Genomic DNA, 23,965 nt, shown 5'->3' on the forward strand with positions numbered 1-23,965 from the left:
TGGAAGTTTCATATCTAATCGGTCCATTTTGGGATCAGGGCTCTTAGGTTCTTCTACACTAAACTCATCCAACCACATCTTTATGGACCTTGGAAGGACTTTCTCACAGAAGTTGGACCCATAAAATTATGAATTATTAAGGTTATATGACCTTAAAAGCGTGCCCCAAATAATTTGTCCACACAGTGAGCACATATGAAGCTCAAAGGCATTATTTCTCTCAAGCGCTTGTCACTAAGGGATCCTGGTTTACATCGTGTATTATTATTATTATTGCAGTCCAATGAAAAGCATGCATACTAAAATTTCTGTTTGTACTTTTTTTTTGACTAGCCAAATGCAACAGAAAGACAGTTTGTTGTTTCTGTATAAAAACACAAGAGGCACATGATTTGGAAAGTCATGCTTTTCATTGGACAGCAACATGCATGTAATATAGCTCTAACAATTGTACCTCATATTTTATTCCCGGTAGTTCATTTTAAACATGGGACGAAAACATACTTGAACTGTATGTTACGTTAACAGTCAAATCAATTTTGGCGCCAGTGATCAATGTATTGTATTTTTGCAAGAGGCTCAGTTGAGTAAAAATGTTTTTTTAATGTGAAATGGGACACACCATTTCCATTTCTGCATGATTTTTTATTTAGTCACCCCCCCCCCCCCCCTGCTATTTTACAAGAAGGCCAATTAAGCTCAGAAGACAAAATAAAAACCAGTGTTTACTAGTAGGACTTCTGTACAATTGACCAGTGATGCACACCGGTAATGTTTACAATACTGTATACCAACATGAGGAGATTTACACAACAACAAAGAGATAAAATAAACTGTTTATTTTACATTTGTAACCCTATTTCACCCAGGTATCGATTGGCTGGCTAGACGTGATAATCAAACCTGGATCAAACTACTCTTGATTCATTTTGGTGCTGTGCAAATACGCTCTCCTCCATACCACCACGTCACGCCGCACGCGTGCACTTTTATGTTTTCACTTCGTTCTGGTGATTTTGCAAGATGACGTTCCAGTTTGGTGGCTCAGCACCTCAGACCGACGATCCTCGACCCGTTGCCGCCGTCACGTTCATTTGCATTCCTGGCAAATCGCTCGGTGGACACGATGGCGGGAACAGTGAAAGTGGGACAGAGAAGAGACGGCCTCGTCGTAAAAGTGACGACGGACACTCCCTCGTCACCCGCCTTCATCTTTTTCCTCCTCAGTGCTGCTGGGATCAAATATGTATGAGTTTTCTGTTTAGACCAAGAAGAGAAGAAAAAGAAGAAAAAAAGAGACGCACAATAAAACAAAAAACAAAAAAAAACTCGGTTGAGTGAGATCTGAGGCAGCTTCTTTAAAGTCTGTCAAACCTGCTCAGACTGGAGCCGAGGGAGGAAGACAATAGGAAGAGTTTGTGCGAAGTAAAAGAAGAATGGAAAAAAAAAAAAAAATGTTCCTTTGTCTTGCATCGTGTCCTTTCCTTCGTCTTGTTTGTGATGCTATAAATAAAAAACGGGGTGACACGGGGGGTAAAATGGGAAGCAGAGGAGGAAATTCGGCACGAAGACGTGAAGCTTTCTGCGTCACGTGACTGGAAAAAAAACCCAAAACAAAACTGCTGACATGCTGGAGCCTCTTCCTTGTGATATGATGAAGCTCAAGAGAGTCCGGTTCTGATGGCTCGGCTGACTCCAACACTGAGAACCGGTTTGGACGCAACGCAACTTCAGTCACGCTGGGCTCACCCACGGTGTTCTATTTTAAAAGCATCGTACTTTTCTTCCCTTTCTCCCTGTTTAGTCCACACAGAGCAACAACGACAAATCCCTGATTCGGGAATTGTTGTTGCCCGGCTCTTGAAAAAGATCTCACAGTGGTGCAGAGTTAAATAAGGGATCGGCTCCGTGGTTACATCGAGGGGATGACGAGTTTAGTCATCTCCGACAACTGTCACTGATAAGGAAGTAGACGGATCCCGCAGTCTGTAAACGGCGCTTGTGAGGCTAGTGCGGGCGGGGCTGGGCCATCATCTTGAGCCGGGATTGGTCGATGACATCCAGCAGATTTTTGGCGTCCACGGCGAGGGCGTGAGCGGCGGTGAGCATCTGCTTCTTATAGTCTTGCTGAAGACTGAACACAATACAACATTTTGTTTTAAATAAATTAGCTATGTGACAGTTTAACAAGTACTGGAGACAAGCAAAGAACATAATTCAACACCTTATACATTTATTTCTTAGTATAAAACAAGTTGCACTTATCGCAAAACACTACCCATACATATTTATGATGATTTTAAACGACATGTAACATTTATAGTGAGTTCAATTAAGTGAAACATACAAAGAATTAGAGCCGCATCGAAAAGAAAAAAATACTGTAGTAGTATTGGACTTCAATACGATAACCCTGGGAAATACTTAAAACATCACTAAAAAGTGGTGGAACAATAGCTTTATATTCATTTTAAAAATGATAAGTATACTAATCCCCCCCCCTCTAAAAAAATCAACCATTCATTGTGCATTGTGATGTTAAGGACCGACCTGGTCATCACGTACTGTTGAGCTAACTTCATTTTCCCAATCAACTCTGCCAAGTCGGAGTTCAAAAGCTTTTGCGCCATCTCGATCTGCAAAAAAAAAAAAGGAGCATTTATTGTACATCAATAATAATAATGATGATATAATACTGTATGACCACAGGCATTGTGGTTGTATCCGTATCTGCTCGCCGTTTACCTCTCTGTGTGTGCTGGCTGGAAGTTGCGGCAGGGTCTCGTCGACCGTGGCCAGCAACGTCCTCAGCGCGAGGCCCACATCCTGAAAACAGGAAACCACAAAATCTTTGCACTATGAGTCGCAGACTTCTGATAGAAAGGCGAGCTCGGACGACGTCAATTGCATCCAAAGAACTGGCAGTTCTTGTTATTTATCAGTGTACTAAACAAGACACAGAGGGCCTTATTCACTAAATGTTTGCGCGTTCTGGGAGAGCATATGTAAATTGTATTCATTTAACATGGGGAATGTGGTTTATCAAACGTGAGACGAATTTCGGTGGCTGCTTTTATGACTTTAAATAGCGCGTCTGAAAGGCAGGTGCAAACCAGCGCGCGCAGCGGTGTCAGCATAGCGCAGAAAAAGAAAAAAAGAAAAAACGAGAGAGGCGACAGGGACATTTTTCGAAATGGTACAAACAAAAACTATCATGTCATATCATCTATTCCGCAATGGAATTTTGTAGCTTCTGAAGGATCTAAGGGCTGACTAGGAGCTGGTCACGAAGGAGTCATGCCGTATTATGACAAAACGGCTTTCAACTCTGCATTTCCACGCATCTGAGACATTTCAGCACACTGTAAGAATTGCTGCTAAATTATGCAAAACACGAGCGACAGCACGCAGTCTGTTTGAGTGAACACGCAATATAGCGCCTACTTTTCGGGATTTGATCAAATCAGGTTTTGAAGACAACATGTTTTATCTCAGTTACCTTGACCATGGGAACGTACTCCTCGGGAGGAGCTGGCTGAATCTTGCTCGACATCTCGATCACAGCTTTGACCAAGCCCGTCACGTTCTCGTACACCTTGTCGTTGGAGCGGTCCAGATTGGCGGTGGGAGGGGGGCTGATCTCTTGGGGCTGTAGCTGAGCCAAGTGAAGTACGAACATCAATAAGTGGTGCGTTTGCTAAGTGACAGAACGCAACGAGAAGCACGACAAACGTGGAGACGATACAGATGAGACGTTTTTACATGCATCTCCTCCACTGGATGGTTTGCAGGTCAACAACGCTACCGACACTAAACTGGAAGGAACTCATGAGTCAAACTAAGGGTGCGCAGACCTGAGCAAAGGCTGACAAATCCTAAAGATGACCATCAGACTTGTTCAATTAAAAAGTAATGATGGAGCAAGTTATACTGATCATATCCAGTCCTGCAGGTGGCGGTAATATATACAGAACATGGTGTCTGCATGGACACAGAGGGAATTGCGGTGTTATTCTTCAAAAGCATCACAAAGGCTGGAAATTACATTGACGGTGTTAGCTTTTAATATCCCAATTGAATTTAAAAAAAAAATACTTCAAACTATGCATTTTTTTGCCTGTGTGTCCAGACTTTAGGGACACCCTAACCCAGTACAAAGCGGGTGAAAATTGCAACACACAGCAAGTGTTCAAGTTTCATGGGAATCAAATTCAATTGAAAAATGTGCTAAATCACATGAAGTGACTACATGAATGGGACATATTATTTTTAAGCTTTATGACATGTGCAACAATCCCCACATCAGTATGCGCTCTTCTTTTTAATGGCCACCAGATGGCTCTAAGACACACCAAACCTACAGTATTTCAAGTTTTAAAGCAGATTAACACATGCACACGATCTTGGAATTTGAAATTGGCTCATTATTTAATTTGGCTGATTCTATTTTTCATCTCTTTCTATGTACATTCTTGTTCTCGAAATTAGACTCAACTTGCAAAAATTCCGAAAATCATGGGTGCTATTCAGTGAAATATTTTCAGAATGAAAACAGATATGCAAATAAAGGATCACCTTGTACAATAAGATGACAGGTGGGCACAGAATCAAATAGGACAATAAAAACCTTCTGATCATATTACATTGGCTACTAAATTGGGACGTTGTGTTACACATGAATAAAAACAGAATACAATGATTTGCAAATCATGTTCAACCTATATTTAATTGAATACACTACAAAGATATTTATTTTTTAGCAAATAATCATTAGCTTAGAATTTTATGGCTGCAACACGTTCCCAAAAAGCTGGGACAGGGTCATGTTTACCACTGTGGTACAAAACCTTTTCTTTTAACAACATTCAATAAACGTTTGGGAACTGAGGACACTAATTGTTGAAGCTTTGTAGGTGGAATTCTTTCCCATTCTTGCTCGATGTACAGCTTCAGCTGTTCAACAGTCCAGGGTCTCCGTTGTCGTATTTTACGCTTTATAATGCGCCACACATTTTCAATGGGAGACAGGTCTGGACTGCAGGCAGGTCAGTCTAGTACCCGCACTCTTTTCCTACGAAGCCACGTTGTTGTAACACGTGCAGAATGTGGTTTGGCATTGTCTTGCTGAAATAAGATGAAAAAGATGTTGCTTGGATGGCAGCATATGTTTCTCCAAAACCTGTATGTACCTTTCAGCATTAATGGTGCCTTCACAGATGTGTAAGTTACCCATGCCATTGGCACTAACACAGCCTCATACCATCACAGATGCTGGCTTTTGAACTTTGCGTCCATAACAGTCCGGATGTTTTTTTTCCTCTTTGGCCCGGAGGACACGACGTCCACAATTTCCAAAAACAATTTGAAATGTGGACTTGTCGGACCACAGAACACTTTTTGCATCACTTTGCATCAGTCCATCTTAGATGAGCTCGGGCCCAGAGAAAACGGCGGCGTTGTTGATAAATGGCTTTTGCGTTGCATAGTAGAGTTTCAAGTTGCACTTACGGATGTAGCGCCGAACTTTATTTACTGACATTGGTTTTCTGAAGTGTTCCTGAGTCTATGTGGTGATATCCTTTACGCATTGATGTCGGTTTTTGATGCAGTGTCGCCAGAGGGATCAACGGTCATTGGCATTCAATGTTGGTTTTCGGCCTTGCCGCTTACATGCAGTGATTTCTCCAGATTCTCTGAACCTTTTGATGATATTATGGACCGTAGATGATGAAATCCCTAAATTCCTTGCAATTGTACGTTGAGGAACATTGTCCTTAAACTGTTGGACTATTTTTCTCACACACTTGTTCACAAAGAGGCGAACCTCGCCCCATCTTTGCTTGTGAATAACTGAGCAATTCAGGGAGGAGCTTCCCAATCACGGCACCCACCTATTCCCAATTAGCCTGTTCACCTGTGGGATGTTCCAAACAGGTGTTTGATGAGCATTCCTCAACTTTCTGAGCCTTTTTTGCCACTTGTTCACAAAGAGGTGACCCTCGCCCCATCTTTGCTTGTGAATGACTGACCAAACTCAGGGAAGCTCCTTGTTGCAGCCATAAAATTCACAGTTAATTATTATTTGCTAAAAACAATAAAGTTTCTCAGTTTGAACATTAAATAGCTTGTCTTTGTAGTGCATTCAATTAAAGATAGGTTGAACATGATTTGCAAATCATTGTATTCTGTTTTTATTTATGTTTAACACAACGTCCCAACTTCATTGGAATTGGGGTTGTAAAAAAGACAGCTGTGTGATTACGTTTTCAGTCATTTTTTGTATATTGTTAGTAAAAGCTCATATTGGCTAGAGAGCAGAAGTGTTTGTTTAAGGGGGAAATAATCTTGTAGTAACACTGCAGTAAAAGGGAAGAGCAGGAAAGAAGTAAGGAATCGATAGGAGTACTGAAATGAATGTGTGTGATGAACAACGAGAGACAGACAGACAGACAGTGTGCTGCTTACCCGCCAGGCCTGGGGAGGGGGGGGTCAACATTAATGCAGAGTACAGGAGGAGGAAGAGGAGTGACAGTGGGAGCAAGCAAATCAAAAGAAGACATATTATTGAGAAAGCGTTTAAACATGTACTGTACTGTGTATATTAGATACAGGTTGTGTTGCTTTTGTTTGATGATGACATTCAAGTACAAATATGCTGCACATTTCTAATTTAAAAATCAGGTTGTCGTTTTTTTTTTTTTTTCCGCACACTTGCATGCTTTCTTGTGTACCTTCACTCCGTCATTGTAGCTGTCTGCAGTGTTCAGACCGGCCAGACTGCACCCTTGGCTCTGGGCCCCAGGTCGTGGTGGTTTCTTTGGGGGGGCCACAAGCTCTGCGGGAAACATCTCCTTAGTTCTAGAGTGGAGTCGACCCAGCGGAAGCTAATTTTATGAGCATTTACCCTCACGATTCAACAATAGTGTGTAGAAACAGAAATATAAGATGGAGGGTCCTACGCAGAGACTTAAATTGCTCAAGAAAATGTACAGAAAATGCACTGTAAAGTACAGGATACATGATAAAGACACTGTCTGCTGGATGGAGACAAATCTATATCTGTATGATGCATGCTAGGCCCTTAAATGCACACTTCAGAGGTTTAAATGGAAAGAGAGGGAAAAAACTGTGGTCGGGGGACTGTAATTTCAAGGTTACAGGCCTGTCTATTACCTGCTTTGCCAACGGGCTGGTATATGTGTTGGTTTCCCGTCTGCACAAACAAACACATCAACAATACTTTGGGTTAGCAAGTATGTACGCATAAGTAGAAGCTCGAGAGGAAATTTGAAAACTTTACAGGCGAGACTATGCGCATGAGAAAAGTAGAAAATGCAACTTAATGTTCAAATCACACAACACTCAGTTTGTATTTGTCATTTGCAATGGTGTGTGTGTGTGTGTGTGTGTGTGGTCTATCACCATGTTACATGCACATAAAAAATGTTCTGTTACCACACACAGAAAAGAAACAGCACACAAAGAACCCTGAAGCGTTCCTTGACAAATTGGTGGTTGCCAACATAAAATAATGCAATTGAATTTTGTCATGATGCCAGTCAAGTTAAGCTTCTAATTTGTAGGTTAATTATTTGGCTTCTTTTTATGAAAACAAACCAAAAACAAAAGGCTGAGAAAAGTCTTCATGCAATGGGAGACTTGTGGCTTGACAACCAGACACCCGAAAATATTTGACTACAGTAACAACCCCCCCCCCCCCCCACACACACACACACACACACATAGGAGGGAGACTTTCTCCCACCACAAACCACATTCTATGGGAGGAGGAGGTCAGGCAGTGTGATGAATTGCAGAGACAGACCGAAATATCCCTGTTGCCAAGGGCAACATTAGGCTGCAAGGCCAACGTCTTCTGGCACAAAAAAAAAAAAAAAAAAAAAATTCTCTCTGGTATGAATTACATTGAAAATATTACTGTAATTATTTAGACATTTTTCAAAATTTTCAGCAAGACAAAAAGACTTGTTTTGAGAGCTCTCATTTTAAGAATCCTATCAAGTCAATTCATACTAGTTTCCTTGGCAGTTATTTTTATTTGTTTTCATTTATTTTAGGGACAAATTGTCTTGTTTCAAGATTGATGAGATTAGATGAATTCACTCGGTAATATTCTCAAGTAGAGTTAGAAACACCACACGGTGGGGGGAAGGCTTCCAATAAAAATCAAAGTGGGGGACCAGCGACTATAAATCCAGTGTACCCACGTAGGATACAATAATTTACACAAGGCTTTGGGTGCTAAAAGAATGTTACTGATTAAAATGGCAGCATTTCCTCCAGCACACGTGAACTTGGAGCTGTCTAGCGGTGACCTCATCACCAAGGGAGCATGTTAATTCCAGGTCTGAACATGGCTTCACTTGAAACGACCCATGTGGGATTTTCCTGTGACGCCACGCTTCACACTCGGAATAGTTCCCTGCGTTTTTCTGGCTGTAATTACAGGTGGCCAGATTTGGGCAGAACCCAGTAAACTCCACACGAAAAGATTGCGGCAAAACGCAGACGCAAAGGGAGAAGCACAAAGACGACCGTTTGGTGTTGATGCAATGGTTTTCTATTAATAACCAGCTGTGATGTGGGAATCCATTATTGCTGACCCCAGCACAAATGGGTTACTTCCTGCTCTAGGATCACAACCCTTTGCAGTAATCAAAATAAACACATGCTGCCAGCAATTTGCAATGAGACCAACCAGAACGTGGACTCATTCGTGTCAGACGTCATCTTTGTGTTTTTACCAGTGCTTCCCAAGCACTTTCATCAGGTGTGCCGCGTGAAATTTCATTTAACTGGTCCGAAAATTATTATTTATTTACTACAGTTGCATCGTGGTTCATCTATCTATAGCAGTGACGGATACCGATAGGAACAACAATTCATATCTTTTCCAATCGATGACACAAGGTACAGTTACATTTTATCAACCTGAACTAAACAGGTCCAAAGTTCACATCGAGTAAGTCTCCATCATTTCAGATATAGATATAGACATTTTGTAATGTTTTTATTTGGTGATGTACTGGTATTAAAATAAATAATAAAGAACAATATTTTCCCCCCTCCAACCACAAAGTGCAACGGGAACAATTCAAGATGTGTCGGGTATCATTGGAGTCATTCATATGCATATCCATCCATCCAAGACTGTATACTCACTGTTATCAACATGACTGGTTTCCTTTAGAACACTGCTGCTGTCATGCTACTGCTGATAACAGCAAAGAAAAAAAAAGAAAAAAAAGGAAAAAAATATGATGGAGGCAGAAAACAGGGGCGCGACTTACTGGTGGCTGGAGTCCTCCGTCATCTCGGTCCAGACTACCTCGGGAACTTCTGTTTTCCGGTTTCTAAATAAGCCAATACAAATGAAAAGAATTACAAAAAAATAAATAAAAAATCATCAAACAACACTGCAGTGAATACATATTAAATTAAATGTACTGGAATTAGTCTTCAGTGACACAAAATCCACAATGTGATCAGACAATGCTAACAAACTTCCAGCTGAAGTTTAAACAATGTTAAAAAAAAACAAAAAACTTGCACAGCAAACACTTAAGTATGCCATCACTTACAGGACTCCAACACATGACTTCCAATAAAGCAGAGAACACACAGTGGGAAGTTGCATGATGCCAATCTAACTGCTTCCATACACACAAACATTGGAGCGACTTAACCACAACTTTCCAATTTCAATCCAAATTCAACAAAGAACAACTACGCTACAAGTACACATAGAATCCCATCATTCCCTCTTTGCCTACCAGTTGTCCAAGGCAGGACTTGAAGACCAGCATAGCAATGGAATTCATATATCTAGTCGAAGGTGATTTGTGTAGCGCTGCTGCTTCTTGTCTATATTCTTGTGTGTGTGTGTGTGTGTGTGCCAGCAGGTTAATGTGCTGGAGAACACTTCCAAACCTCCCGCACACTTTTATATGACTGTAAAGCCCGGAGAAGGGGGGAAAAAAGAGTTGGAAAGGAGAGGAGGGATGGAGCACGCTGCCAATGAGCGGTTGCGTCGACCACTTTCTCCCCCAAAGCCCATCTTCCTCCTCCTCCTCCTCTCTCTCACCCCTCCCTGAAGGTACTTGCACTATAAAACCAGACTGCAAAATACATGCACGTTTTCAGTGAACTTGTGTGTTGTCACTGGGTGGTTGTGTGTGCGTTGACTGCGCTGTCAGATTCTTTAAGACTATCATTAGCTTGGAATTCCCACAGGCCCCACCTGCCTACAAACGCACGCACGCACACACACACGCACACGCACACACACACACACACACAAATATGCATCCTATAGGAACTCTTCCTTGCTTCATTGTTTTTTTTTTTATATACTGCAAGTACATTTTTGATTTTTGATTAGGAGAGGCTGCCACACATCATTTCTGTCTACAGTATAACAACAGGCATGCCACAGAAGGAGGCTCAATAGAACTGGATTCTACGATGAAGTAATCAGCAAGCCTGCATTTTTCCAGTGTCTTTTTCTTATAGTTCTGACTGCAAGAGTCTAAAATTAAAGCAGTTCTAGGTGAACAAACTTCTTCTGTTTTCAAGCAAGGAATTGAAAGCCTCAAATTAGGAGCAATTCTGAGCTGTTGAAAATAGAGGGGCTAATGTCGGCAGAACGTTACGGCTGTTACTCGGTAACAGAATTGTGAATGAAAAATTTAAATTGTGCTTATTCAAATTAAGGAGATAAAAGTCTCAGTCACCAACTAATTTGAATCGGAGGTCAGTTACTAGTTATTCAACTCAAGACAATAATTGCTTCAAAATTACAGTAAAGTACTTCTTGTGAGATGTGAGCTTGTTCTTGGTAAATGCGATGATGAAGTTGACTAAAAAAAATGATAAGGATCTGCACATGGAAAGAAAAATGACATCACTCAAAACTTAAAAAATTGAAAAGCAAGCGAGACTGTTTTTCCATGCAGGTAACAATAACATCTCAAGTTTACACTCAAATGGGAATCTTTGTCAGATTAGGTAATTATACTAATACTCTTGCTTGAAGCAATATATGAATAAAATTCATGCATGGCCTGTAAAGTTCTGTTCTTGTCTTCTGTGTGTGCTTTGCGTTACCAGCAGCCTTTCCTCCTGCTCCAGCCACCTCTGATCCTCCTCCATCTGCTGCTGCTGTATCATCAGCTGTTCCTCCATTAACAGGCACTGCTGGCCTACACACAGCTGCGTGTCTATTGCCCTGTCCTACACACAAACACGGACACATACGCACAAAGACACCACAGGCATGCAGAAGACAAAAAAAAAAAAAAAAGACGGTGCACAACAGCAAACATGCGACATAAGGATGAAGACAAACATGCACATAGACAGAAAACCAAATAGCAAACTGATGAGAAGCAGCAGCAACACAATGGGCAGACACAATGAAAAAATGGATGTGCATGGGTTGGTTGCTTCATCAACATACACTACTCACGAAAAATATTTAACTTTTAGATAAAATTTCATAAGATGTGCACCGGACGGGCGAGGAGTAATCGTCCATGTCCGACACAAATTAAATGACAAAAGCTCAACGTTCAATTAGTCTCTTACCTCCATAGCTGACCCCCAATGTGCCATGTCCTGCCCATGAGGCTGAGGGAGGTGCTGTACATGTGAGTGTGCGTGGACATGGTGGCGCGGGTGCGTGTGCGCGTGATGCGTCTCCAGCACGGCGGCCTGCGGCGGGTAAAGGGCACTGGGCACTGACGGGAGCGTGTGAGGGCCGGGGTAACCCGCCATCTGACACGAGGAGGGAGGACAGGATTATGTGATGAATACAGCACAATATAATGAACGAATCACATTCTCTGCATAGTTGACTTGAGGATGAAGCTGGTTGCACACCTGGTAGTGGCCAGGGTGCTGAGCACTGGGGAAATAGCCTTCACTGGAGCGGGGACTGGGGTATCCTGGTCTACTAGGCTATGGTCAGAGGAAGAAATAAAAGCAGATGCGGTAGGAGGGTTAGAGGACAGGATATTCAACACATGAAGCTCGCAGTTTATCTGGCTATTAGCTCCCAAACAAAGAAAACAACCAGAGGCTGACACTACAGGCAAGCTGTTAGTTGTACCAGTTAGCATAACATTAAGATTACTATTTAGATGCAATATAGAGCCACACAGTTTCACTGTGAGTGAAAGAAACACAGTGACATATGATGTTACAGCAAGAAACCACCATCCTAAATAGTTCCAGTCCCTGTACCGCACTTGTTGTGAACACCATCTACTGGTGGATGATGGTAGGGGCCTGAAACCAATAGACAACATGCTGATGCTTCGCTTCCCCTGTGTTTTGTATGATAACCTATATATCAGACTGTATACGTTATTTTATGTAACCTATGTAATCTTTTTTGCACATATAATTTAAAGGTAGAAAATATTGGACACACATTGCATGTGAGCTTTCTGTTAAAAAAAAAAAAAAAAGAAGTCTTTGTGAGAAACCAACTGCCCAATTCCTTCTCCTTCCATTGCATATCTTTAAAAAGAAAAGAAAACAAAAGCGTTGAGTAGCAGAGCTGAAGATTTGTGGCACAATTCATTGCCTGCACAGTAGACACATTGATCACCATAAAGTTGAAAGTGCAGCGCTGCCATACAAAAACAGTGCTGCCACAAACACGCCCACAAAGACTTCGAACCTGTCTGGAGTGTGGTTGTAAAAATGTTTTAATGCTTTCTAGCGGACAACCAAAGTCAATATGATTGTATTCCTTCAATGTACTTTCACTGGTGCACATCGGTAACTTTAAATTGCTTTTTTTTCCCTTTCAAAATTGCTGATCAAATGCTCAAGACTAATTGATGGTCATTGTGATAATATTACAAAACAAATTTGGCACACTGCTCCATCAAGTGTAGGACATATTTAGAGAACTGCCAGCAATTGTGTGAACATTTGGACCCGTAATTTATCTGTGACATCTTGAACATGGTTGCATGTTTGTACGGCCAGTGGAATAAGGATTTGGACGGACATTCTGAGCAAGCTAAACATAGGGAGTGATAATCTGAGGACACATCAACACAAAGCCTGACACAGACAAAAACAAACAACTGCCAGAAAATGAAACACCACGAAGGTCAATCAGCAGCATGCTGGCAGGCTCAGCACAATCATGCTGACTGCACAATCATGCTCGTCTTGGCAAGTAAAACCCGTCAAAGTCACTCCACGGACGTAGGAATAATTAGAGATCTGGATGGGTTGATGGGGTTAGTGTTCAATGGAGGACATTTTAGTACAAATGTCGCAACATTCTCATTTGGACCACTACATAGGGGGCACTGCAACATAATCCAGAATATTAAATACAATTTTAACTGAAATCAGTTTGGTAAAGGAATTGTTTTGTTCAATCATAAATAGGCAGTATGCCATCCGTAACTGTGAATGTCAGATCTATACTAAATATTTTACTCTGTGTTGGATAAATAGGAAAGGGAAGGTAATACAATAGATATTATTTCGATCGTATTTCCCTTGTTTCAATAGTTGTGAGTCTGTGGAGTAGTTCAGAGTTCATTTTAAGAGTATTATGATGCACAATGAACTACATGTGACAAATAAGTCTTGAAGGAGCAGAAATACTGTAACTATATTCTAAGCATGTAACAAAACTGTGTGATTTGCCTGATTTTAAGGGAATGTTGCGACATTTAGAATGCATTTCCAAAAGCAAGCTAGTAGTCGTTAAATGCATGTTTTTGCAAAACTGCATCACTTGCCTTTAACGGTGTGTGAGCGGGAAGCGTGCAGGAGGTGAGACAAGATGTGTGGGTAGTTAAAGGAGGGCCTGGCCTTTGCTCGGGTGGATGAAGGGTATTGCTGTACGGATTGCAAACAGAGGGCACTGGGATTAGTTTGTCAAGGTGTGGGAGAACGAGCTGGGGTGGCAGCGGCCGCCCACATTGGGGCTGGAGGTTAGATGCAGGTTGGAGGTGGACTGTAAGATGAGTTAGGCAGCGGGGCAACCGAGCGGTTTCACTTTGAGAATTTGTCTTGAATTTGGCGTTCTGGAGGTTGAAGGCCCAAGTATCTGAGAAGATGCAACTCTGAGAATAAGGGCTGGGAAGCGAAGGGAGTTGAGTTAAGTGTCTTATTAAGGGATGAGAGCTGTTTGCGTTTGACTGGTTCGAACAGGGCCGGTGGTCGTCAGTAGCGGGATTTGTTTTATGGGCGCAGCTGCCATCGGGCAGGCTCCCTGAATTTGTAGGTCGAGGACTAAATTCAGCATGAGACCGCAGGTGGAAGCTGGACTCTGGGTTTGTGTGGCGCTGGGAGAAACAGCAACTGTGACAGGTTTTGCTGTGTAAAAGAGGTGCCTCGGAAGGAAAAGCGGAGCACTGATGGGAATATACGAGTGATGACATAGGAGGAGGTATGGGAGAGGAGTAGCAGGTAGATGAAGGAGGAGGGTTTCCGAGGCAGAGGGAAAGCTGTGAGCCAAAGTGCTGGTTTTGATGGCAATGGTGAGGAGGAGAGGAAGCAGACAGACAATCCAAACTGAAGGTGGACTGCAAGGAAGGACGATGACTGGGCTGCAAACACAATAGAAAGAAAAAAGATAGAAGAGGCACAAACGCATATAAAATAATAAAGTTTTGAGAGAGCAACGCACACATACGAAAGCGGCAGCTGTAACCAAAATCAATTCCAGAATTCGATTAGTTTAACACCCTTGGGTAAGTTAACTTAAAGAACTACGCTACAATAGACATCAGTGTGGCATTCCGTTTTACTTAAATATGCATTAGTGAAGCCTCACAAACAAACATCTCACTGTCATGTGTCGTTTTCATGACATACTGTATGGCTTTGTATTTGAAACCATGAGGAGGAGTTAACAGATGTTAGCAGCGGGGGAACGATGGTTGGAAGCGGGATAAAGTAGCCAGCAGCTGGAGCAACAAGTTGGGAGGGGTTTCGTGGAAGGCGGGGGTTAGAGTTTCTGACTCATGAAACGCAAGTGGTAATGTCACATTTTCCAGTTACAGGACTTATTACAGAAATTGTGGTGCAAAGGCAGTGGTTTTGATCAGTTTGTGCTTTGAGTTGTGAATTGGGGCTAGCATCATAATTAACTCCAGGGAAGTCAATCCGGTAAAATCTGAGTAAATGTGATTCAAACTAAATATTCACTGTCTTTGTTGTATGTGTCCGCATTCACTAAGGGGGAATAACATAGTAGATTCAAACTTACCTTTGGCGGCGCTTCATCGGACCCTCCCGAGTCCCAAGATACAGTGACCTGCCTCCTCATCTCCATCCTGTTCCTCTCCTTCTGTTGGGCCTTCTCCTCCTCTAGTATGGTACTGTAAAAAGTGAGGAAAAACAAGGTAACATAAGAAGTGTTTCTGTTGAATGGTACTTGAACAAAAAAAATAATAATCTCTTTTCTCTGAAGAAGGATTGCAATCCAGTATTGCAACTGAGAAGAAAACTATATGGGCCATTAACCACTGTAGAGTTTTAATCCTATATATTGTGGCTCAGTGGTCATAAAGTCTTTCCACAAGTGTCTGCACTTTGTCAAAAGTGCAAGTTTAATTAAAAACATAATGGCGCCTGAATCTACCTACAGTAAGATGGTATTTAAAACTACTGGTACTTGGAACACCTTAACAAATATACATACATACATACATATGCCCTTACAAACAAGCAACCTTTCAAATGTTTCCACATGAGCACACCTCTTAAAGAGACTGTAATAAGAACATACTGGTAACCATATGCTATAGTGATCACATAAAAGAAAACAATAAAAATACTCGTCACAAATGCTTACAAGACATTTGTTAGAGTGCGCTGACTGCCTTAATAAACTACTACCGTAATTTCTCGTGTGTAATGTGCCCCCATGTATAATGCGCACCCCCAAAGTTGACCTCAAAATTCTGGAAAACCCTTCTACCTATGTATAATGCATTTTTAGAATGCATGATTTTGCTTCTTCCCATATGACCAAAACGAAGTATTATCTGTATTTTGTTAGTTTTTTCAAAGAATTATTCTGAAGGTAAAAACTTTATTTGAACACACAATACTTTCTTTTTATTTACTTGCTCTTATTTTGAAATTCACGGCCCTACTTATATTTCGTAAATGAGAAAACACACAATTGTGCTCATAAGTTTGATTACCCAGGCAGGATTTTTAAGATGTGTACAATTCTTTTAAGAAAACATGAAGTACCAGGCAAAACACATTTAATTGTATTTTAACGGGATTCAAATTAAACGGTCAAGCATTTCAGAAAAGCATTAATATTAAACAAAAGATAACCATAAAGAAATGAATGATGGTTGTTGTTCAGTCATCAGTCGTATTGAAAAACAAAAAACAAAACAATATTTCACAAATTCCCCCTGGGTATGTAAACTTATGAGCACAATTGTACATATATTCAGTCATATGTACCCCTGTCATATTGGAATGAAAGTCTAGTTTACACCGTTTTCATAACCTCTAGGTGGCATACTATAATGAAAGTGTACAACTTTTTCATAACCTATAGGGGGCGTTGGCATAGTGGAATGAAATTGTACAGATTTATCCTAACCTCTAGAAGGCGACATACATTGCTAAAATGTGAAAGTCTTGTTCATTTTCTCCTATACCCATGTATAATGCGCACTATTGACTTTTGACAATTATGGGGGGTAAAAAATCTGTATTATACACGAGAAATTACAGTACCTTAAATTGTAAGCACAAAGTTAAACCAATACTCTGTTCCAGCTTCAGAAATCTTAAACTCTTACTTTATACCCATGTCAAAAGAATATGAAAAAAATAATAATAATAACATTAAAAAAAAAAATATATATATATATATATATATAAACATTTAAAAATCAAATGTCCTTGCTACATCGGCTCTTACTGACCTGGGAGAAAAACTGCTAAACCAAATCAGAACGATTCCCAGAGGAGCTGAAGAGTTGATGGCTCACAAAACGGAAAACAGAACGGCTGGAAGATCCAGCACACACTCGACTCTCATGCCCTCAACAAGACTAAATGCTATTTTGAGAAACATCATCATTACCCTCCTATACTGTTGTCTCCCACCATGTGTGTTAGTGTGTGTGTATGTGTGCGTGTCCCTGCACCTGTCCAAGTTCGTCTCTTGGCCGGACATGTCTTTTATTTCAATTAGAATGTACATTTGTATAAGTGTAAGTGGGGACATTCCTATTTAGGTTTACAGACAAAATAACTTGTAAAACCAAAATTAAAAAAAACATTAAATAATATTGAAGATATGCATTGGCATTACATTTGTGCATTTTCTTCAAGGGATTTGGTGTCGGATTGGGGAGCGAGACAAAGAAAACTCCCGTTATGTGCATTTATACGTTGATTTTATGTATAATCTTATTGCATTTAAAACTATTAGTCAACTCAAGCTTTAAAATGACTATTCCATTTATTGCATATGCAAGTATGCTTTAAGTCTTTTATTCAATATGAAATGTCTCTGATCTCAAGTGGGTTTATGTTGCGAAGCTGGTTTTAGTAAAAGTATGATTGGATCCTGGTTTGGGCATTTGTTCTTTCAATTGTGGACTGGTATAACGGTATAGTTTTTAATGAGAGAGAAGTCTCGCGATTTCTGTATTTGAAAGAGCGAAGGGGGCAGGTATCTAAAGCAGGGAGCCTCTTCTTTAGTCAGCCATCAATCTGGTAGAGCATCATTTTTGGGTTCACTCTGTAATTTACAATGGGCTCTATTGGCAAAGGTGAACTGGGTATATACTGTATATTTGTTCTCGAGACGGAAAAAGATGGTTTTAAGGTTTACCTGAGCCCAATCTTTCTAATGAATTCTCTTCACCAAGGTTGCTTAAAATACTATAAATCAAAGTGCCACGTAAACCTGCCTCACATTATTGGAGTAAATAATATTATATAAGGGGTGAAATCATGATAAGCTCACCTCCGGGCAATATTAACTCTCCTTCCCCACCAACACTACATCACCATCTGGAACAACAAGGCCTGTTTATTTATACAGACCAGGAAGACAGCTGAGTCTTGGATTTTGTCAGAAACACCCAGCTTTATTTTAACTCTCTTCTCACCTGAGAGCTATCCAATGTAAACTCTCTTGGCAGCAGAAACTAAGAATACATTACGTATATACCTCTCATATTATAAAAGAGTGCACTGAGATTTAGAACCTATTAGGTAATGCACAATAGATGGCCTGACGTGCCATTTTGGCAGGTAGAGGGGCAAAAGATCGCAGATGCTGAACTGTGGTCCAGCTCATCATTGCATGAACCAAGACTAAACATTTTCATTTGCTTTGTTTAAATTTTAAACGATTTTAGTGAGAATCCACACATTGACGACAACCAGAATGCGTATTTCAAGAAAACAATATAGATTAAACATTTTAAATCCTACTCTAGGTACTGCGTGCAATCAGATTGCACATTTGAAATTATTTGAAATATAACATAATATGAAAAAGCCCTGAAACATGTTCAGATGCTTTGACTTCTTAATCAAGACTTGGTCTGACTGCTTTCCTCTTGTTACATATAGTCACAGGGGGGCAAAAAAGGGGGAAAATGTATTCCTGCTGAGCACATCTCAATCAGTTTACCACCCTGCACAAAGAAATGGGTTTTGTTTATACAGAAATAATTAAACTATAGTGTTTGTCCGTGCTTAGAAAAGGGGTACACATCCTTAAGTTTAACAAACTGTAACAAAATTCAACAAACCAGGAAAAACTAGCCTTCTTCGGCATTGTTTACCACATGCAGCATACTGCAGTCACTAAATACAGTAGCACAATTGGAGTTGAGCAAATTGGGGAAAAATGTTCTCACTGTATTTAAGATTGTCACAACATTTGTTAGTCTTTGAAAGGAAGCCATAAAGAAGGCGAGACTTTACCTCAAGTGCAGGACAATATAATCGCAGCAGTGTATCCACTCAACATCAACTTTTACAGCCAATAAAATCCACTAATGAGGAGCACTTGGGGACAAAGCTGAACAACTGCAACAATTCCAGCATTGCTAACCAGACAAAACTCAATCCATCTGGCAGGTTGACAGCAACATGCTATAATGCAGTATAGAAAAAAAAAGATCACACAGCTCGCGGAACAAGAAAAAGAAGTCTGACTATTTGAGAAGAGCGCGACTGAAGACTCGCTTACTCCTTTCTTTCTTGCACTCATTCTCTCTCACTATTCTGTCTTTCTCTGTTTTCATTGGCAAGCTGTTGCCCCTGGCAGCTGCCCACTGTGTAAACACACACACGCGCGGACGCACACATGCACACACACATTGGTCCTCTGTCTAGGAAAACTGTAAGGGAAGCTGAGAGCTGCATATTTGGCAGGCGAAACCTATAATTGATAACATGATATAAATGTTTTCCAGACCGAGAGAGAACCAAACTCGCATAGACCCTTCAAAGCATGACTTTTTCTAGCTAATGCAGCCAGTCACTTGCACAAGAATGGAAGACCCCTTCAAACAACAACAATTCCATTAAAATAAAGTACTGAACATTTTGTCAGGTTTGCTCTGCTTTCAGACCATTCCCCCAAGCCATCACGTACGCCATTTGTGGAAGACTAATGAGACCAACTTGACTTCCATGAAGTTGGACAATGTAGCTGGATTGAAATATATGAACGCAAACAATGAAGACAGTGAGATTACGATGACACCGAGTTCTGCCACAATGCGGACGAAATGGGTGTAGAACAGTAAGAAAAGCTGACACAAATGAAAGAGGAGGTACCATGTTGGAATTTAAGGTGTGAGTCATGCTGGTTTGGAGAGACATAAAAACCACGGCAGTCAAATATATACGCTTATTTCCCTAGTTTAGTGTTTTTAAATCAGTCAGAAAACACATGTGCATAAAGGAAACCTAGTGTTGCACTATAATGATTTTTTTATTATGTAAATGTGCAAAACCTAACATTAAGGATGACCAAGGCAGAAACAGCAAAATTGTCTGTTTTATGGCATCGTCTGTCATCATGAGCATCATAAATGGATGTAAACATGAATGTGATTTCGTATTGGAAAGGCAGGAAAATAAAAAAGGAAAGGAAATACTGTAATGTGCATCCACATTAGCATGCATTTAATTAAGACTACTGTAATTTCTCGCTCAAAATGACTCTGCGGAACCACAGTGACACCTGCTGTCCAAAGGATGAAAGAAAATCTAACTGTCACTACGGAAAGTGCTAACAGCCTTTCAAGTCAAATGGGAGTAGCAACACAAACACACCGAGTCATTGCATGATTTGTTTGGCACAGTTTAAGCACCAGATGCCCTTCGTGACACAACCCACCCTCTCTTTTATCCGGGTTTTCTTTCTTTATCCGGGCTCGGGGCACTGCTCAGGAACCAAACCCATCTGTCTGCACAAAAGGCAGCACGCGTACATTACCGCTACCCCAATGTGATGCTGGTATCTTCCCCAAAATTGTCACATTTACTATACTTGCTCAGTATATTGCCTAAGTAAGGCAGCAAAGGACTTGGGCCAGGGGATGAGATTATGATGAACAAGAGGACACGCAAAGGAAGAAATACGACCACACTTTACAATGTCAGAGATTTACTGCATGAGTATGAATCAGCAGTTACTGTAATTCAATTAGACCAAAACGGTTGGAAAATGAAAATGGCAACACCATGGACAAAGTCTTTTGCTGCCAAGGTGGGAAAGGTCATGCATATACCGTGTACGGTAAAGACAAGTTCAACCGTTCATCTGCTCACATTCAAACCGCACTTTCAAATAAATACCTGAGCTGGGTTTTCAGTTCATTGAAGCGCGGCCTCTTGCTAGGATCATACGACCAACACTTGGTCATCAAGCTGTACAGGGTAGGAGGGCATTGAGGGGGCATGGCCAGTCGTTCGCCATTCTCTATCCTCCCAATGACGTCGTTGTTTTTTACACCTTGGAAAGGCTTGATGCCAAACATCAGAATTTCCCACATACAGACACCTACACAAAGCCAAAAAAAAAGACCAATGATCTAAATATTTGCACAGGTAACTGGTGAACAGAATCATCTAATATCCAAATTAAAAAAAAAATTTTTTCAAGTACAGTGTAGTTAGTATATAATGCAGAAATTACCAAACATCCAGACATCACTGGCTGTGGTAAATCTTCTAAAGTTGATAGACTCAGGAGCCATCCATTTAATGGGAAGCTTACCCTTCGATGCTGAGAAAAATGAGATCAACTGTTGTACTTACATCAGTTGCCAGTTAGGTGTCTCTAATTTAAAAAAAAATAATAAAATAAAATTCCTGGGGGTAGGATTCTTACCCTTGTAGTAAGAACTGTCTTCCATGTACCTTGACAGACCAAAGTCACCCAGCTTCACACAGTCAACAGTTGATACCAGGACGTTCCGTGCTGCGATATCCCTGAAGAGAAAACGCATAACGCTAGCCTAAAGTCTTCAGTAGGTGGCGATAATCCTGAATGTCACAGTCTGCTTCGGGATTTGACTGTTATTTCTTATGCAAAGCAGACCAGAAGCTATGGCATTAGATGTGCAACAATCGCCAACATGGTTGTATTAAATACTTCCTGGGCATAAGCAGTATGAAGATGCACAACTTGATAAGCATCCAAATTGCAAATGCTCAGCCTTGGCAGATGTATGAGCTTTACTGACTTCCATTCGAGGTCTTTATTTATAGTTACCATTACTAGTTCATACTATTTCTATTTTGATTCCAGAGATGAAATCAGGAAACGTCCAAATGAATAAAAAATCAATAAAAAAGGAAACACACCTGTGCACAAAGCGTTTGCTCTCCAGGTAGGCCAATGCCGTGCTGAGCTGGTAGGAGTACAGGATGAGAGTGGCCAGGTCTAGACTGTACTTCCTCACTTGCAGGAAAGAACGTAACTGTGGAAGGCACAAAAGTAAAATATGTAGGAGTACTGTCGACCATTATAAGTAATAATGATCTTACCTCTCCAAGTGTGCAAAGCTCCATGATGATCCAGACTGGATTCTCTGTAATGACGCCCATCAGCTTGACAATGTGAGGATGGTCGAACTGACGCATGGTTACTAGAGGTGACAACGTGGGATCTCAATATTCCTCTCCAAGCGAGCAGAAGTAAACATTTTGCTTTTCATCACAACACACATTAAAAGCTTACATGCTTCTTGGAGAAATTTCTCCCTGACGCTGTCCGATGTTGAATTCTTACACGTCTTTACTGCCACAGACAATGCCGGGTTTTCCTGCAAGAGAAGAGACACACCAAAACATTTTCAGCAATCATATTCGATACTAATGCAGGGAACCTAACATGCCCAGTATTCAATTATTGTCATATTTGATCTTTAAGGTTATTGAAAGGCCTTTTCAATTTAATTCATACTATTTCTTTCAAATTTAATTGTAGAATTGTCATTTAGATTCATCACATATCCCGCATGCACGTTTTCTGGATGAAAATTAGGGGAGAAAAAGAGACTTCATAATTACGGGTGTCTGTATTCAATCCCGAAGCATTTTTGTAACTAAAGAGAAGAGGATCCAAGCTCACTGACAGTAATGTTAATTACCATGGTTTAGGGATTTGGATTTGATTCTCCAATTAAACCATTTAACTGTAGTCATGGGACCCTTCACGGTGGAGTATATTTAAATAGAAAGATTCACATTTAAGCTTCTTAAACTCACCATGTGCTGTCAGCTTTTGAAAATGGTGTCACACAAAGAATGATGTACTTTTGTTCTCATCTCTATTATCTGCAAGTGTGCTGAGTGCAGAGATGATTTAATTTGAACAAATGTGGCGGGGGCACCAAGCACTTGTCTGATCTGATTTTACTACTTCCAGTATCTATTCCACCAACATTGCCGATTGTGTAGATTGGAACGCACAAACAATAAATAATATACATGATTCATAAAAAAAAAAAAATGAACAACAGAAATAATATCCTCTCGTATGTGTCTCTCTGTGCGTACTTACCGGGCTGATGTAGACTCCTTGATGGACGTCCCCAAACTGACCCTCACCTATGCAGCGGCCCAGTTCAATGCAATCCCGTTGAATTTCATAGTCCTGTGCTGGATATACAATATACGCATGAAAACAAGCACACACAGACACAAGGTGAAGACAATTAGGACCAAACGTACCATACCACTACCCACACACAATATTACTAAGCTTGTCAGAGCACAGCGTGCAAAGTTGTCATTTGCATGTGATTAGGTGAGCACATTACTCGCGCAAACTATTGTACGCAGGGCGCATTGAGTTTTACCCTGGAGTATACAGTATATCATTTGTTGGAAAAAAATATATACTGGATTATCCATCAAAGAGGGAATTTGCCCATCTACTCTGGCAAGCTTGGTAGCAGGCTGCATGCAACAACAGCATAGCCGACCGAGCATGCCGTGTAACAATGTTGAAATTTTGGTGTAACCGCACGATGGCATACACAAATTCGTATGTTTTACTCAGGGGGGAAAAGTCAAGCTGATGGTATAAATGTGAGAGTCGGTAATGCTTGAGCCATAGCGATTTCATTTTCCCTGTGAAGTTGATCGTACACTTACTGTATCTCCAAGAAACTGTAGAAATACTTATTCCTTCCTTTTTTTGAATGTTCATGTCTTGCATGTCAGACCAATTTGGTCCCGAAGTTACAATACAAATTTGAACACAAGGAAGAAGGGTTGGGGTTACACATCATACACTACATTCAGATGTTTATTTACAGTTGCAGGCAAACATCAAATGAGGATCACAACAACCACCAATTCAAAGTACCAGCACAATAGAACTAGTTATAGGTATGTTCAAATCATTACCTTGATCTAGTCCATAGTATTCTGGGGAAATTGG

At 40.7% G+C, this 23,965-nt stretch overlaps 1 protein-coding gene across 17 annotated transcripts in view; it reads right to left on the reverse strand.

Annotated features, from left to right (window-relative positions):
• Positions 1 to 707: 707 nt before the first annotated feature.
• The window catches only part of LOC133479796 (focal adhesion kinase 1-like), a 47,087-nt gene continuing 23,829 nt past the window's right edge, over positions 708 to 23,965 (reverse strand). For 5 of the 17 annotated variants that reach the window (XM_061777211.1, XM_061777210.1, XM_061777205.1 and 2 more), the window contains 20 exons: positions 23,932 to 23,952; positions 23,081 to 23,178; positions 22,256 to 22,340; positions 22,063 to 22,163; positions 21,880 to 21,995; positions 21,404 to 21,504; positions 21,209 to 21,298; positions 20,869 to 21,073; positions 15,269 to 15,380; positions 13,794 to 14,606; positions 11,902 to 11,979; positions 11,608 to 11,796; positions 11,128 to 11,253; positions 9,312 to 9,374; positions 7,174 to 7,213; positions 6,732 to 6,835; positions 3,500 to 3,655; positions 2,746 to 2,826; positions 2,551 to 2,636; positions 825 to 2,134 (listed from right to left, as the gene is read on the reverse strand). In XM_061777211.1, the coding sequence (XP_061633195.1) occupies positions 2,008 to 2,134; positions 2,551 to 2,636; positions 2,746 to 2,826; positions 3,500 to 3,655; positions 6,732 to 6,835; positions 7,174 to 7,213; positions 9,312 to 9,374; positions 11,128 to 11,253; positions 11,608 to 11,796; positions 11,902 to 11,979; positions 13,794 to 14,606; positions 15,269 to 15,380; positions 20,869 to 21,073; positions 21,209 to 21,298; positions 21,404 to 21,504; positions 21,880 to 21,995; positions 22,063 to 22,163; positions 22,256 to 22,340; positions 23,081 to 23,178; positions 23,932 to 23,952 (2,792 nt within the window). In that variant the 3' untranslated portion in view covers positions 825 to 2,007. Of the gene's footprint in view, positions 2,135 to 2,550; positions 2,637 to 2,745; positions 2,827 to 3,499; positions 3,698 to 6,731; positions 6,836 to 7,173; positions 7,214 to 9,311; positions 9,375 to 11,127; positions 11,399 to 11,607; positions 11,797 to 11,901; positions 11,980 to 13,793; positions 14,607 to 15,268; positions 15,381 to 16,958; positions 17,067 to 18,981; positions 19,187 to 20,868; positions 21,074 to 21,208; positions 21,299 to 21,403; positions 21,505 to 21,879; positions 21,996 to 22,062; positions 22,164 to 22,255; positions 22,341 to 23,080; positions 23,179 to 23,931; positions 23,953 to 23,965 lie in introns of those variants that run through there. The other 12 variants (XM_061777208.1, XM_061777209.1, XM_061777213.1 and 9 more) reach the window with 10 other exon arrangements.

Source organism: Phyllopteryx taeniolatus, chromosome 6 (assembly GCF_024500385.1).
Source record: "Phyllopteryx taeniolatus isolate TA_2022b chromosome 6, UOR_Ptae_1.2, whole genome shotgun sequence".
Taxonomy (NCBI): domain Eukaryota; kingdom Metazoa; phylum Chordata; class Actinopteri; order Syngnathiformes; family Syngnathidae; genus Phyllopteryx; species Phyllopteryx taeniolatus.